The sequence below is a fragment of the Gossypium hirsutum genome, chromosome D04 (assembly GCF_007990345.1).
Source record: "Gossypium hirsutum isolate 1008001.06 chromosome D04, Gossypium_hirsutum_v2.1, whole genome shotgun sequence".
Taxonomy (NCBI): domain Eukaryota; kingdom Viridiplantae; phylum Streptophyta; class Magnoliopsida; order Malvales; family Malvaceae; genus Gossypium; species Gossypium hirsutum.
This window is the reverse complement of record NC_053440.1, coordinates 12,967,836-12,984,792: the sequence shown is the minus strand read 5'-3', so window position 1 is coordinate 12,984,792 and position 16,957 is coordinate 12,967,836. Positions and strand designations below refer to the sequence as shown.

At 34.3% G+C, this 16,957-nt stretch overlaps 2 protein-coding genes across 2 annotated transcripts; one reads left to right on the top strand and one right to left on the bottom strand.

Annotated features, from left to right (window-relative positions):
- Positions 1-10,335: 10,335 nt before the first annotated feature.
- LOC107955164 (60S acidic ribosomal protein P0) lies at positions 10,336-12,936 on the top strand. Its single transcript, XM_016890892.2, has 5 exons — positions 10,336-10,899; positions 11,011-11,079; positions 11,959-12,057; positions 12,146-12,538; positions 12,625-12,936. The coding sequence occupies exons 1-5, from the start codon at positions 10,642-10,644 to the stop codon at positions 12,766-12,768; spliced, it is 963 nt and encodes a 320-aa protein (XP_016746381.2). The 5' UTR covers positions 10,336-10,641; the 3' UTR covers positions 12,769-12,936.
- An 87-nt stretch (positions 12,937-13,023) lies between these two features.
- On the bottom strand, positions 13,024-16,198 carry LOC107955163 (glycosylinositol phosphorylceramide mannosyl transferase 1). Its single transcript, XM_016890891.2, has 5 exons — positions 15,603-16,198; positions 14,640-15,036; positions 14,072-14,232; positions 13,897-13,967; positions 13,024-13,444 (listed from the first exon to the last, which is right to left on the bottom strand). The coding sequence occupies exons 1-5, from the start codon at positions 15,800-15,802 to the stop codon at positions 13,284-13,286; spliced, it is 990 nt and encodes a 329-aa protein (XP_016746380.1). The 5' UTR covers positions 15,803-16,198; the 3' UTR covers positions 13,024-13,283.
- Positions 16,199-16,957: the final 759 nt, after the last annotated feature.

Below are 16,957 nucleotides of genomic sequence, written 5' to 3'. Positions count from 1 at the left end.
TCCCAATCATTCATAAGAATTATGCACATCCTTGTTATAGACACTAGACCTCCAATTTAACAAACAACTCAGATTCCATCAAAACTCAGAACAAGACATGATACTATATAGATGCATTAAATATCAAAATAACTCATAATTCCACCATAATAGCACGGAAATTTAAATTCACAGACTCTTGTATTGAATACACCTATATACTAAACTGACAGATAACCATGGTGGATGCCCTCTTTGAACATGTTAAATCATACTTCATTTAAGACTTATTCGATTTGATCACAAAACTTATCACACTAGCTTCAGACAGAACATATCATAGACTTACCAGAGTACGCCACTTGGGCCCAAAAAAATACGCCACAAAGGTGACATACATAATATGCCACAAAGGCAATATATAGAGTACACCACTAAGGCTAGCAGAATGCCACAAAGGCTAACAAAATGTTCCATAAAGGCTAACAGAATATGTCATAAAGGCCAAATCAAATTAGACCACAAAGGCTAATAAAATGCCACAAAAGCCATAACAGAATGCCATAAAGGCCAAATCAGAATGCCATAAAGGCCAAATCAGAATGCCATAAATGCCAAATTAGAATACACCATAAAAGCTATTGGAATACCACCTAGGCACCCCATGAACTGCTGCGTTTGCAACATGGATTTGCCTAAACTCACATCACGTGAGGTTTACCCATCATCACCCTGAGACACGTAGAGAACCCTAGTCGATAATTGCGGCTCATTCGCCCTTTTTAAGAATAAGACATGGCCATGAAATTTTTTCAAAATTTTCATACTAGAATTCGTGTTTACTGTCTCGATGGAATTCATTGATTACCACCATGGTGTCCAAACTCAAATCATAACCTCTCCACACTTAGGTACACCTCATTCCCAAACATTTTCAATTTAACATCAAATATCCAATATAAACATATATTTAGATAGGCTAACTCATTTTCCTAACCAAATCATACCTCAATACATGCTTCAAACACAACAACACAATTATATCACATAGTATACATTCCAAGCACACATGCATAGTTGCTTTACAATAATACATATACCCATACACACAATTCATCATTTTTCAGACCCACAAGGACCTATATCAGGAAATACTACCTTATTTTCCCACAATCATTCATATACTCATACGTTGTATTCAAGAACATCAGTCATGAACAATCTACTTGTACGAACTTGTATGAGTCGATATTAGAGACTCACCTTGCAGAAGGTCAAAATCCTCAATCTTGAATGTCTTTCACGAACCCGCAACATCAACTGCTTAAAAGAATATGGATTCACTGTTAAAACCCATTTACAAACAGATTGCTAACATCTCATCTACAGATAACCCCATGCATGACCTTTTAATCATAAATTGTTGCATATATATATCATAGTACCTTTACTCTTAACATGCAAAATTGCCAAACTTATTAGAAGATAGAACATCCTTTGTTTATTCTCAAAAACCCTTAACTTCTAGTTTACATAGACCAGCAACTATTTAATAGCATTTGATATTTTAAAGTTTAAGAGTCATTTTGAAGAAACAAGAAACTTTCTCACAAACCCGACTCACGCATATATAATCCACTTTCATTTAATGGAATTTGACAAGTGTCAAGAAACTTCAGAATATGCATTTCCAAATGGCCTATAGAATTCAGAAGAAACATAAATTAGGGCCTTGTCTAAAAACCATTTGACCAATCATTTTAATTGGTTTATAACCAAATCTAGTTACCAAGACTTGCTCTTCACACTGCTTGAACAAACTAGGTGAACTATACCTTTGGCAGTAACCTACACAGAGCTTACTTTTCTTTCATCAAATTCTTTCTTTTATTGAAAAACACATCAAAGACTAAATCCTTATATACTTCCATGGGCAGATACTCAATTCACCAAAACATTAGTTTGCTAGAAAGTTTTTAATTTGGCAAACTAACTACCAAAGTGCGTCAAAATAGACAACTTCACGACTACACACCTTCAATTTGGATTATCTAAATTTGGGGTGTGACATTATAACTATTAGAAATGGGCCCAAAATCTATTCCCCAAGTTGCAAATGGCCAAGGGCTAGACATTATTTGCAGTAGGCTCTGCTAGTGATCATTGTACTTCAGTATATTTTTTGCAAGAATCACAAGTGCGAACCATATGGTGTGCCCTTCTATACAGTTGGCCGGTAATACCCTTACTTGAGGACCATTTGTGCTAGTAATATTCCACCTAGATGATCACCGCATATTCCCTCATGAATTTCTCTCATAATATTTTTAGCTTTTGAGGGACCAAGACATCGCAAAAGTTGTTGGGAGTAACAGGATATATCTAATGGTAATAGAATAAATGGTTTTAATTGGCTGAGAGATGAATAGTTTACAAATAGAAAGATATTAGAAATGAAAATAATAATTTTGTACCATTCAACTTTATGTTGTAGTTTAGCGAGCTCCTTATTAAGATGGTGAACTTCTCCCTGTAGAGCTTATGTGATGGGGGACATCCACGTTTCTTCTTAGATCAGACTGAAAACTTGTTGAGTGTCACAGTTCAGGACATCTCTATATTCTAACAATTTTTTTCCTCTCTACTCAATAGTAATGGAGGATGCTAACTTTGATAAACTATCAGTTTTGGTGTTCTCCATTCTTGATAGTTGTCTAACATGTGCTTTATCAAACTTAATGAGTAATTGAGTTGCTAAGGAGCGGTATTTCTACAAGCTTGGCTCTTTTACTTCATAATCACCATTCATCTGCTTCGCTACAAACTTAGAATCAATATGTATGATCAGTTCCCTTACCCCTAGCTATAGAGCCAATTGTAATATTGAAATTTCTCTGCGGCATTGTAAGATGCTTGAAAGACAAAATATAATCCATATTGCCACTCATTTTCATAAAGACATACCTGAAGAACGCTCGCTCTTGACCTAGTCTTTGCTATCGAGCCATCAGCATAAACTGCCCAACACTTCGGCTTCACAATTGAACTTGTTTGCCCCTTTGATGAGCTAACTACTACATCTACAGGGTCTGATGATTTATCGAAAAAGCATTCCACCATCAAATTGACTAGGATTTAAGGCTTGATCATTTTTCTTGGGGCATAATCTATTCCAAACTTAGCTAATTCAACTGCCCATTTAGTTATTCTTCCTAAAGTATCTACTCTAGACAGAACATCTTTGATAGGTTGATCCGTCATGATAGTTATAGGATAAGCCTGAAAATAAGGACGTAACTTGTGAGCTGCCATAATTAAAGTGAAAATGAGCTTTTCTATCTTTGAATACCTTTTTTCACCATTCTGTAACACCATGCTAACATAATATACTGGAAATTGGCAAACCTCCTCTACTTTGATCAAAACCACTGCTACTGTTTCATCTAAGGTTGTCATATAAAGATAAAAAGTTTCCCCCACACAAGACAACATCAGGAGCTGTGGTATGTGAGATATGACTTGAGCTTCCCAAAAGTAACCTGGCACTCTTCTGTCCAACTAAAAGAAGTTCTCAAGGCTTTAAAGAATGGTAAGCATTTATTTTCCATCCTAAAGATAAACCTGTTGAGCATAACCACCCTCCCCATTAGGCGCTGAACATCCTTGATAGTCCTCAAGGGAGGCAAATCTAAAATGGCTCAAATCTTCTCTAGCTTTGCTTCTATCCCTCTCTCTAAAAGCCGAGAAATTTGTCTGCTCTTATACAGAAAACACATTTCTCCGAATTCAACTTCATGCTATGAGCTCGCAATACAGCAAAAGCATCAGATATATCCTAAATATGTCGCCTCAAACTGGAGCTTTTTACCAATATTTCATCAACATAACTTCAACATTGCGTCAAATTTGCTCTATGAAAATCTTGGGAACCAATCTTTGGTAGGTCGCCCCTGTATTCTTCAACCTAATGGGCATAACCCGATAGCAAAACAAGCCTTCTTCTGTTATAAAGACATTTTATCTTGATCTTCTGGAGCCATGAAAATTTGGTATAACCCAAGAATGCATTCATAAAACTCATGAATTTATGACTCGAGAATGCATCCACCAACCTATCAATTGAGGGTAAAGGAAAACTATCCTTGGGAAAAGCTTTGTTAAGGTTGGTGAAATCAATTCACATTCTCCACTTTCCATTGGTCTTCTTCACCATCACAATATTCGAAACCCAATCAGGGTATGCCAACTCTCTAACGAACCCTACTAAAAGTAGTTTCCCTACCTCCTACCTTATAGCCTCTACGACCTGTGGAGTAAATCCTCTTTTCTTCTGCTTAATTGGCTTAATCTCGGAAGATACGTTTAACCTATGAATGATCATCTGAAGATCCAAACCAAGCATGTTTGTAGCTAATCATGCAAAAATTTTGGAATTCACTCTTGAACAATGAGTCAAGTCTTCTTTTCTTCCTCTACCAATGCTAAAGAAATCTTTACAAACTTATTTGTGTTATCATAGAACAACTATAAAGTTTCTGGGTCCTCTACTACTTCTGGCTTACGAATTCTTTCCTCACCTCTGACATCCAAACTATCCAAGTCTAAAACTTGACCAACCACTCCCGTCTTCTGCGAACTATGTGCCTACGGCACCTATTCGAGTGTTTGTTTGACTAATAACATGTGACACTGTCTAGCTGTTCGCTGATCAAACTTCATAAAACCTATCTATTTTTTTGTTGGAAACTTAATCTTCATACAAAAATTTGCGATAATTATCTTAGCCATTCTCATGATAGGGCGTATTATAGGCCATTGGATGGTCTACCACAAATAATTGAAAATATTCTATTATGGTGTGTTTGCCATCCCCCAAGGTAACGGGTAAAGTAATGCATCCTTTCACCTTGACTAAATGGTTCGCAAAAACATACAAAGGGATTGCCCTTTCCAAAACTTCTTCTTTTAATCTCATTTTTTGGTATACATCCCAAGTCAGCACCTCCACAGCACTACCACTATCAACCAAAATTATCTTTGCCTCAAACCCTATTATAGTTGCTAACACGACCATTGGATAATTTCCCTCTTCATCACACACCAAATCCCCATCCTTATTATTAAATTTCACCTTCCATTTTTCTTACCGATGCAACCTTGTGAACTGACTGACATTACACTTCTAATATGATCCTGTCTCTTTGTGTTAGAGGTCGTCCATTCTTCATCTATACCAATTATCACGTGTATTCTACCTATAAATTTTTTCTTACCTTTGTCAACCCTTAGCGAACTCTTACCTGATGGTGTAGCATATTGAGCCACAAAATATTTAAGCTCGCCATTCCTAACTGCTTCCTCAATAGCATCTTTCAAAGAAGAATAATCTTCAGTCTTATATCTTCTGTCATTGTGAAAATTACCTATGTCCCTCGAGTTTGACCTTGATTGGTTACATCGCATGGGTGGAGGACTTGGCAAGATGCCCAAACTTTTAACCTGACTAAGAATATAGGCATGTAGCATTTAAGGGAGTATAGGTTTCAAATTTTACATAAGGGACATACCTTCTTGTGTGCTCATCCTGAGGTCTTTGAAATGCTCTTGATGATTCATTCTGTGAATAACCCCTCTGTTGTCCCCCTCCTTATATGCGTAAACATTGAGAAGGAGGACCCTGATGACCGCAAACTCCTTATATGTTTCTAAACTTTCTGTCATCCCTCTAGAAGGTATTACAAGTCGTTCTCTTAATTTTTTCAACTTCAACAAACTTATGAGCCCTCTCATACAAATCTGCTAAACTCTATGACCTATTTTCAATGAATGAATATTACACGTATTCATTTTGAACATCCATGATAAAGGCATCAATGGCACTTTGATCCTCCAAATGTTTTGTGTTTAATGTTGTTACATGAAAACATTTAACATAATATTGCAAGCATTCCCTATCCCTCTTTTTTACTAACATCAAACCCATAAGAGTGTTCATATTGTTCTATGAGCTCAAATTCTTCCCAAGAACATTTGGCCCAATTGCGATAAGCTCTGGATGGAGCCTTGTGGTAAAGATAGATACCAATCTTTCACACTTTCTTTAAGGGTCATTGAAAAGGCTTTACATTTTGCAGCATTAAAGGCCTCTGGCACATTCATATAATCATTGTACTACATGAGATGTGCTCGAGGATCTCTTCTTCCTTCGAAAATTTCCTTTGGAACCTTAAACTCAGTTGGTAGAATCACAGCTGCTATCTCAAGAGCCAATGGATTATTAGAACAAAAAAAACCAATCCATATCTTGGGCATCAAGATGCAATGCTCAAATATCTGCGCGCAGAGCATCCATTTCATTCTACCACGGTTTTGTATCTTCCCCTACATCCTCCTCCTGGGCAGACATGATATTATCTTGAAGATCAGAGTTATCAAATTGCATCTTTCTCCTCAACTCTTCATTTTGTCTTAACAGTTCCTGCTGAAAGGTTTGCTGCTGTTCTAACCTAGCACTTTGTTGAGTCATCTACTCCTTCATCAACCTCAGTTGCTCCGGCAAACCAAACAATTGTTGTGGTGATGCTCCTTGATCAAAGGGGAATGACGGTCCCTAACCATAAGGAGCATTAAGACCGAAAGAGTTGGAAGCACTTGCATGGCCTAAGTTACCCAAATTATCTAGTCGGTCGACAAACCAACCAGTAAAAAGGCCTATCTCGCTGGGTTGATTGCCAATGCCAGAACATCATGCTTGTCCTGATGGGAAATTAGTGGGGAAATTCTCATTGGGATGAGTCCTTTTGGTCTTTTAGCAATCTGAAAATTTGAATATTAAAAGTCTGTCCACGCTCACTGCACCAAATTTGTTGGGCGTTTCTGTGTGCCCTTTAGATGGGTGGAGTTGTGTATGTATATGATATGGTTATTGTTCATAGATGTGATTTGTAGGTAGTTTTCATGCATGTCGACACATACCCTACTCTAGGTTTAACACATGTTTATAGATGAAGGTTCGCCTATGTGATGTTGTGCGAATCCTTATTGCGCTGTCTCATAAAAGGGTGTGAGTGCCTTACACGCGAACTTAAAGTGTGAACGGTGTAGAATCCAACTCGAACCCAATCAAATTACGGGTTAGTAATAATGAGTATTATAACATATTTAATTCTTTCTATTAGTCAACAAATTGAATAAATAATCTTAGATAAGTTAACTGTCCAAAGCTCGGAAAATATTTTGCTTGAAACATCAATACAATATATTATAAAGAATTATTTACTTTTAAAAGAAAATCCATGAATTATAAGTTAATTTTAAATTTTAGATAACAATAAAATCGGAATCAGATTAAAAAAAAAGTTAATTTTCGCTTTTCAAAATGGTTTTTTAGGATTTATCTATTTGATTATCCTTTGGTATTCTCTAGCACTTTCTTAAGCTCAAGATTTATTCGATTTGAAAAGTAGAATAAGCATCCCAATCCCAAGCCATGCTTTTCTCCCTAATTCTTTTTCTAGATTTTAATTAAGTCCCCACAAAGGCTTCTTTTAATCGGTAGCTTTGTTGTTTTTGACATAAAATTACAATTAAATTGAAACTGGTCCAGAAATTGTAGGGAATGGGGCCTTAATCATGTCATTCTTTAAAGACATAATTTAATCACAAATTTATCACTAACCATTCTTATTTATTTCAAAGAAATAGAACTAAAGCTTGTATCAATTATTTTCTGGAGGTCATAGCCTTATCATACCAATTCTTTAGGGTTGTATTGCTATCATAGCCTCTCCATTTTGTTTAATTAACTCACTACGTTACTATCATTCAAATAACTTTTAAAAAGCTTTCAAAATGATCTGATTTAAGGTTTATGATTTTTTTTCAATAATATTATTTTTAAAATTGGAATTGTGTTCTCTCATGTTTAGTAGGTAAATAGAAATTTTAAAAGATGGAAATTGAAAGAGTAGAAAAAATGAAGATTTTTTTTTCTTTTCATAAGTGTGCTTGGAAAAAATTGAAAGAAAAAGTAAATTTCTTACTATCTATTACTAGCTAAAGTAAAACAATGAAAGGAAAGAATTAAAACATTTGAAAATTGCATAATTTTGAACTAACATATACTTTTCTCTCTTTTTTTTTTTCACTTCTTATCATTCTAATTTAGAAAGATTGATTTTTATGTATTAGGATAAAAAAAAATTGTATTTTCTATTTTCTTTCCTCTCACCTTCTTTCTTACCGAGCACACTTAACATTTATTTTCTTTCAATTTTTCTATTCTCTCCTTCTATCCCTCTACTTGTCTATCTAACCAAGCACATCCTAAGAGTGCAATATGTCTTATCACTACACCCAACATTTATTGGTAATATTTCCATTTTAATAATCATCATAAATGGGGGTAATTTAATTCATATTCTTTCCGATTCTTCATTTTTCTTAAAATATATTACATTTGATACATATCTTGATATGAATGTAGATAAGCAAGTTTAATGCTTCCAAATAAACAAAAGCAAACTAGAAAAGTTAAATTAAACATGCACATGTCCAACATGTATTTATAAACGAATTTTAATGATATAAATTCTCTAATATAACAAAAAATACATTTATGGTATATTTGACTACCACAAGAGTAATTGGATAAAAATATAATTACTATCTTAATAATTACACTCTATTGTGATTACAAAAAATTGTAATTCCCTTAACTTGTTTGCTAGTAAAAATTGTAATTAGACAGTTATATAATTTATTTTGCAAAATATTAATTACTAAAAACGTATTAGTATGATAAATAAAAATTCTAAATGAGTAACAAAAATTAAAATTGAATTATCATATGTAATATGTTAGTCCAAGAAAATAGTTGATAATGTTATTACTAATAAAAATAACAATAAAAATAAATATCATATGTAGTTTGGTCTAATTGCTCTAGTATTCCATATTTGTTGGGTTATTCACTCTTTAACATTCAACATATAGTCCTTATTACATCTAAATATGAATTTGCATCATTAAGATTATCAAGATTTTTTTCTTCCATGTACTCTTCAAAGTTTGAACCATCTCAATTCCGCCTATAAATGAAGTTATAAAGTATAACATGTGATCCAATTTTTTTTTTTTTATTGTTATGCTAAGGTGGTGTTGTTAATATAGGAAACCTCTTTTTTAGAACAACAAATGTCTTCTTAACCATATTTTGGAAGCTTTCAATGTCTCAAATTAAAGAGTTTCACAAGTTGTCTCTAGTACTTATGTTTGGCTCCATTCTCTCAAATGGTATCGTACCTCATGATATGGTGCAAGAAAACATTTTTGTATTTGCATAAGTAGCATCTACCACATTATATTTGGGTTCCAGTGCAAATAAGCTATAGTTTTAATTATATAAACTCAATTTGAAAAGAGACTTATGCTAGGCTATAGCCCTTTCTATAATAAGTACTTAAGTTAAAATAATATAAATTTTATAATATATAACCTTTTTAAAGAAAGGTTTTATAAAGTATCCAATAACTTTCAAACATCTCTTATAAATAATATAATTTTTGTCATAACTTTAGGAAGTTATTTTTTTATAAATAAATAATGAAAAAAATTATAACATTTTTTTAAAATATTTTTTATACTATATAGCATGGACACGTACAATGGTGGATTTTTTGACTAAATTTTGGGGGCCTAGTAAAATTTTCAAAAAATTTAAGAGTTTAATGAGACTTTTTTTTAAACAATTGGGGGTCTAATTGAAAATTTTGTGAGATTAGTAAGAATTTTCATAAATTTGAGGAAGCTTAATTAAAATTTTCTAAAATTTCAAGGAAAAAAACCTTTTTTTTTTAAATTTTGGTGGGGCCAAGGCCTTCTAGAGGATCTGCCCCTAGACGTGTAAATAAGTTATGCCATACTTTATGACTCTAACTTTTTTATTAATAAGTAGATTATAACACTTTTATAACATTAAAATTATTTTTATAATATAATTTTTTTTGTTATAACTTTCAAAAATACATATAAATTATTTTTTATAATATATTTTTTTAAGATTTATAATATAACCTTAGAAACTTTTGGCCATACCCATACCAAACACTCCTACTTATTTATTATTATAATATAGTTTTTTATAACTTATATAAAAATAATTTTTGAAATTAAATCATGTACGAGTATTTGAAAAGTTATACAATAATTAGATTTAAGTGTAATTATCCTAATTTTCGCATTCCCTTAAAAATTGAAAAGTATAATTTCTAATTCAGTCGAACTTATAAATTGCAATAATTATCCAAATATATTAACTTTATATAATTACAAAATAATTACATGCAAAGGGCGAGAAAGAAAAAGCAAGCTAATTGTATAGAAGTCTTCGGATATAATGACCTCAGTCTTCTATTTGAACGTTGATTTTCAAGGTTTTGTCTTAAAAAGGGCAATTTCTAAGGTCCACTAAACCATGATAAACCGGTCGAATATGAAGCCCAAACCCAATCTCGACCGTCTGGTCAAGAACAACCCTAAAACCCTAATTCCCCTTTCCCATTTCTCATCCTACTATATAACCCTACTGTAACCCTAATCCCCATTTTAACCGAGCATAAACTCATCGTCTTGGCCTTTTGTTACTAATACTACCATCCCAAAATGGCAGTGAAGCCCTCCAAAGCCGACAAGAAAATCGCCTACGATGCTAAATTATGTCAGCTCTTAGACGAGTACACCCAGATCTTAATTGCGGCAGCCGACAATGTGGGTTCGAATCAGCTCCAGAACATTCGCAAAGGTCTTCGAGGTGACTCAGTTGTTCTCATGGGTAAAAATACAATGATGAAACGGTCGGTCCGTATGCACGCTGAGAAAACCGGAAACCAGGCTTTCCTTAACCTTATCCCCTTGCTTCAGGTTCTTTAAACTTCTAATATTTATTAATATATTTTTTTTGGTATATTGGGCTCATTATTATTTTGTGTATAGAGCAAAGAAGTGATTGTTTTATGGGTTTATTTTAATCAGGGAAATGTTGGTTTGATTTTTACCAAGGGTGATTTGAAGGAAGTTAGTGAGGAAGTTGCCAAGTACAAGGTTTGTTATTATATCTTTCATATGAATTAAAATTGAAATATTTGATATTAGAATTGTTTCTGTCATTCTTTTTTTGTCAATGTTGCAATGTAATAAATGGAAAATCGAATTAAGAACATGTGAACTTGATATTTCATATTCTGTTGAAGTTATTATTATGTTGTTGAAAGTAGGTATTTATCTTTCACATTGATTTAATAATATTTTAGCTTTTTGATAGCTGAGAAATTCCATTCTCAGCTTTTGGGCTCGATTGTAAGAAGTTAAGTTGCATGTATGCTTCTGGGGATTCATTCTTTGCTTTCAACTCACTTGCTAACGTATTGTGATTGTTTGCGGCAATCCATATTCTTAAATTAAGCAATGGATTTGATACCAGTCTGATTGTGGAGTTCTATCTGGTTTTCTTTTGGTTCTGGATTTAGAAGTTGGGGACACCATTTGCTTCTGGTTCATTTGCTAGTATATTATAATAGTTTACTTGAACCCCCATACTTGAATTAACCAATACATTCGACGGAAATCTCTTTGTGGAGTCCAATTGTGTGTCCTTTTGGTTCTAGATTTGAAACTCATATGTTGTATTTTGAATCAGACTATCATGAATTTTTTCTTGGTTCTGTAAAGTTCAAGTTAATTTAATGTAGTTGTTTATTGCTAAAATATTGTGTTATTGGATCTGGCTTCAAAAGTTGAAAGATTCATTGTTTGCTGCTGGTTCATTTCCTAGTAAGTTATAATAGTTTTCATTTGAATGTATTATGAATTTCTTCTTGGTGCTATGAAGTTCAACTTCGTTTGATGTAATGGTTGTTTCTTGCTAAAATATCTTGTTTTCTCGATGTGCTTGGATTTACCATCATATTTTGTTTTGAACAGGTTGGAGCTCCTGCTCGTGTTGGTCTGGTTGCACCCATTGATGTGGTTGTCCCACCCGGCAACACTGGGCTTGACCCTTCACAAACTTCTTTCTTCCAGGTACTGCACTTTGTCTGCCAGTGATATCTTGTGTTTTACCTGTTAGAACCACTGCTCAGTTCATATCATTAATTTTGTTACATTTCAGGTGCTTAATATTCCAACCAAGATTAACAAGGGTACTGTTGAAATTATCACTCCTGTGGAGCTTATCAAGAAGGGCGACAAGGTTGGGTCTTCTGAGGCTGCACTTCTTGCCAAGCTTGGAATTAGGCCCTTCTCATATGGTCTTGTTGTATTGTCTGTTTATGACAATGGCTCTGTTTTTAGCCCTGAGGTGTTGGATCTTACCGAGGATGACCTGATTCAGAAATTTGCTACTGGTGTCTCCATGGTTACTGCATTGTCTCTTGCCATCTCATACCCGACCCTTGCAGCTGCACCACACATGTTCATCAATGGCTACAAGAATGTCTTGGCTGTTGCAGTTGCAACAGAGTATTCTTTCCCTCAGGCTGATAAAGTGAAAGAGTATTTGGCGGTACGGAATTGATTCCTATCCTGCAAACTATTTCTTGAATTTCCCAAGTCATTTTTGAGCTTAAAGTAACTGTTGCATGCTTTCAGGATCCAAGCAAATTTGCCGTTGCTGCTGCCCCTGTTTCTGCTGCTGGCGGTGCTGCTCCGGCTGCTGCTGCCCCTGTGGAGGAGAAAAAACCAGAACCAGAAGAAGAGTCTGATGATGATATGGGATTCAGTCTCTTTGACTAAGTTTGTCTTTATTAGTAGAAAGATTCAGGATTAGAAGACTTGAGAAAAATCTGAGAACGTTATGAGTTGTTCATCGTAGTTTTGTTTTGATGTGGTTGCTTTGGAAGTTTTGAGAATTCACAAGTTTTTTGCAGCTTTTGTTAATGCTCAAATGCTAACGGTTGATTATCTTGCCTTTAGTTAATTCATGCCACAATGTATTTTAAATCAAGTATGGCTTCGAATATTGTAAAAGCATAGAAAGAACATCAACGATGAAAAAAACAGTACATTCTAAAATGATTAATCTGTTCCTAAATCAGGAGATCAGAGTTAAGTACTACTTTGTAAAGTCCCAAATGGTGAAATACCGTGTTGGCACGAATCTATTCTCAAAACACATTAAGCGTACAACAAAATTTATATATTATACAAACTCGGGATAATTGAAACAGTGTTGGAATGATCTCAACCTGCGGATTGAGCAATAAATAAGTGGAAAATGTGAAGCCGTGTTAATGGTGCAATCTCAGGCATCACCAAAACCAACTGTAGCGGCTATCCACAGCCTTCATAACAGTCGGAACTAAGGGCATTCGTCCAAACTCATCCACAAACTTGTTGACACATTCTGTTCTTCTTTCACTATGACCTCCCAGGCTGCTAATGCCAGTTGAACCGATCTCAAATATTTTCCCTACCATTGGAGCACAAGAATTAACTTGAATTTAACATATAATGATGTAAGAGTAAGCAAGGAAATTCGTAAAATTTTAAAAGAAAGAATGAAAGGAGAAGTTGGTTGAAACAAAAGCCTAAATAATTTTCAACTTCAAGAATCTGGAAGAAAGAACTCAATCAAAGCAACTTCTTAAGAGATCAAAGCAAAAGATAACATTACTAGCCAAAATATTTAACATCTGTTAGCCAAAATCAGTAGCATCTATACCAAGTACGATGGCCATAGAACTAAACTATGACTAGTCTTGTAACTACCTATCGCAACATCTTGATTGTACTTGCTTTCTATTTTTTAAAGGCTTTTTTCTTAATGCATATGTGGTATGCCCGCCAATCATTTTTGCATAACATGAGGATCACAAAAGAGAGAAAAATATAGTATACGATTAAGATTCCTTTAGATTTTACCTTTCACCCAAATGGGAGGAGCATCTGTGGCATTTGCAACAAGAAATGACATCGCAATATCTTCACAATTCCTGGTTAATTCAGCCATGGAGTTAGTATAATAAAAGAACATGTAAGTTGCATATAATGATGAAACCATTTAAAAAGTCCGCAATAGTAATAAATGAAAAGGGACCTGTTCTTGGTTATGTATTCTTTAAGTGATGCAGGCATCTCATCAGTGTAAAGTTTGAGATACTTCTTGTGGAAGAAGGCAGCCTTTGAGAGTACCATGCTGTATGTACCAGTCCACCAAACCGACCACCATCCGCCATATTTGTATTTATTCTCTCCTTTCTGCATAAAGATGAAGAAATCAAGAGCGTATCTTTTTTCTCAAGTAATTTGAATATCTTGCACTGCAGGAGGTTTATGATCCTCACATTTATGACAACTAAGAAAAAAGAGTTTTGTAATCAATCCATTAGTCAATGCCAAGTAAAAGTTTCAATCAATGGTATACAATATTAACATACGGATAAAGCTACAAGATTTTGTTTAGTAACATGTTAAGTTAAATGAATTTCTCAATGAAGACAACAGATATGAAGCTCGGTGCCAGAAGTAGGCATATTTACAATCATAAGTCTGAAGTCTGAAACTTTATGACTAAACTTACCAAAGGAAACTGATACAGCAAGGCTAACATCAAAATCAATTATGATAAATTATTAAAACAACAAACTTGCAGAACAGATGCGTACCTTTTGATCTACCCAATGCATACGAGGAACATATCCCACCATTGTATCTGAGGCACTTTGCCAAACAGTGAAAGCAAATTCTACAGAAGTGCAAGGGAAAATAACATCATCATCAATTGAGAAAACCGCATCCGTCTTCAAATCCTTAATTTCTTTAAATCTGTTGTTCAAGCTATCTTCTTTATTGATATCAAAGACCAACTCAACTTGCTGATCCTTTCTAGAGTTTGACCGCACAACATGGTTGAGATATCTTTTAAGCGAATCAGATGGAGGATCCGGCTCACTCCATACAATATGTATAGAATCGAGCCTCGGACATGACGTGTAGTGGGAAATCGACTTCTTCAAGAGATCATATCTTTTCCAAGTATTGATTATAATCGAGTATCTTCCCCTGTACTTACACAACCCAGTAATGAACATCATCACTTTATTATCAAATCTGGAAAATTTTTCGGTAAATGCCTTCAATAGATTTAAGTTTCTACTGTATATCAATCATTTGTTGAAATTTTTTGTAACAATTTAAGCTCAGAGTGATTTTGTTCGAGTTCAAGATCCTTCCGAAAATAAATAAATAAAACCCTTCTTTAAACATCTAAACAGAATAAACACCAAAAAGTACCTTTAAATTTGAAGTTAGAATTATCAATCACTTCTTAATATTTTAAGCTAAAACGGGTTTAGTTTCAGATCCTAACTGTTGTTATGGTTTAAAAATAAATTAAATTACCATAAATAAAAGAACTTGATAACAATTTGATAGAGTTTCCAATAAAAATCCTGATTTAGATGATATATTTACGCAAAGTTTCCAAAAACAAACGAACCTCTTTTAGTCATGGTTCCTTTTTTTTATATATATCTAAACTTGGAAACTACTCAACAAAAATCTGAAAGAAAATTCAAACGAAAATATAAGATTAAAAAAAGTTAATATATAGTACTAGGGAGATGCACCTTGGAGAAGAAGAGCGGTCAAAGTCACCGGTCCATCCCATAAACGAAGAACTGTCGCGGTTTCGGTTCGCGATTGCTAGTAGACTTAACACGACGCAACCGCAGAGAAGGATCTTGATCTTTGCCGATCCAAGCGTCCCGATCCCAACTTGACGCAACTTGAAAACCGATCGACGGCTAATAGGTAAACCGCCCCTCATCGTCTTCTATCACTCTAATTCCTCAATCTCTTCCCTTCCCCTTTTGCCTTATAAGAAGACTGAGTCGGTCTGAAGTCTGAACTCGAGGGATATGACGTTGAATGGAGCCCGATTCACGAAACTGAAAGTTCCATCCGCCGCTTGTTGAATTGCTATTTATATGATTCGGCTCCGGTGCGGTGAGAGGGAAGTAGATTTGTCGCCGGTGAGGAGGAACCGGTGAAGGGAAAAGGGTGGGGAGAGTTATAGGGTGTGGTTATGTGTATGAGGTTAAGGAGGTAGAGTCCCATAAGATGGATGCTAGGGTAACGCGCGGATGGATATTATTGGCTGAAACTGAGATGTTGATGTGCTCTTGGTTTTTTATTGCGCATTGCAATGTACGTTCGGCGTTCGTTCCCTTTTAAGATTTCACAGATCAGGATAGAAGAAAAGATACGTTGATGTGAAAGGAAGTATTGAGAACCGTTTGATTAAAATCTGATGGTTCATTACAGTTACTGAGGTTGACCCTTAGCCGACAAGATATTTTATAATTAGGACCGGCTCCGAAAATATTATAACTTTTATTCAAATTTATTTGATTTGTTCTAGTAAAATATTTTTAAAAATTCTTCAAACAGCAACACGCTTATGACCACTTCTACGTTAGACCACAAATCAATAAATATAAAAATAATTTTAAAAGAAAATAACTTTATTCTTTTTCTTGTTCATTTGCTTATTCTTATCCAAAGAGTAAAGAAGATGCCAATATTTTGCATCAGGATTTGGGAGATAAACAAATACAAGGAATTGTTAATGTTTTCTTAAAAGTTTTGTTAGTTGTTATAACTAAAGTTATAGAAAGTGTTTGTTGCTACAATAGGGATGGTTCACACCATGAGTAGTGGTGAGAGCCACTAAGTTTAATGATTTGAGAAAGGTTGGAGTTATAGACTATTTAGAAGCTTACCTTTCTTACCCTCATGTAAAGTATTTATAAGAGGAAAGTGGTTAGGTGTGGGTTTCAATCATTGAGTTTCTTACTGTATGGGTGTTGCGATAGAATGGTGGATGTCAACTTAAGATATTATTGGAGTCGACTGAAAGAAATGGACAAAACACTTATCAAGCTAACATATGATGGGTTGATATATGTCATCAAGAACTCTT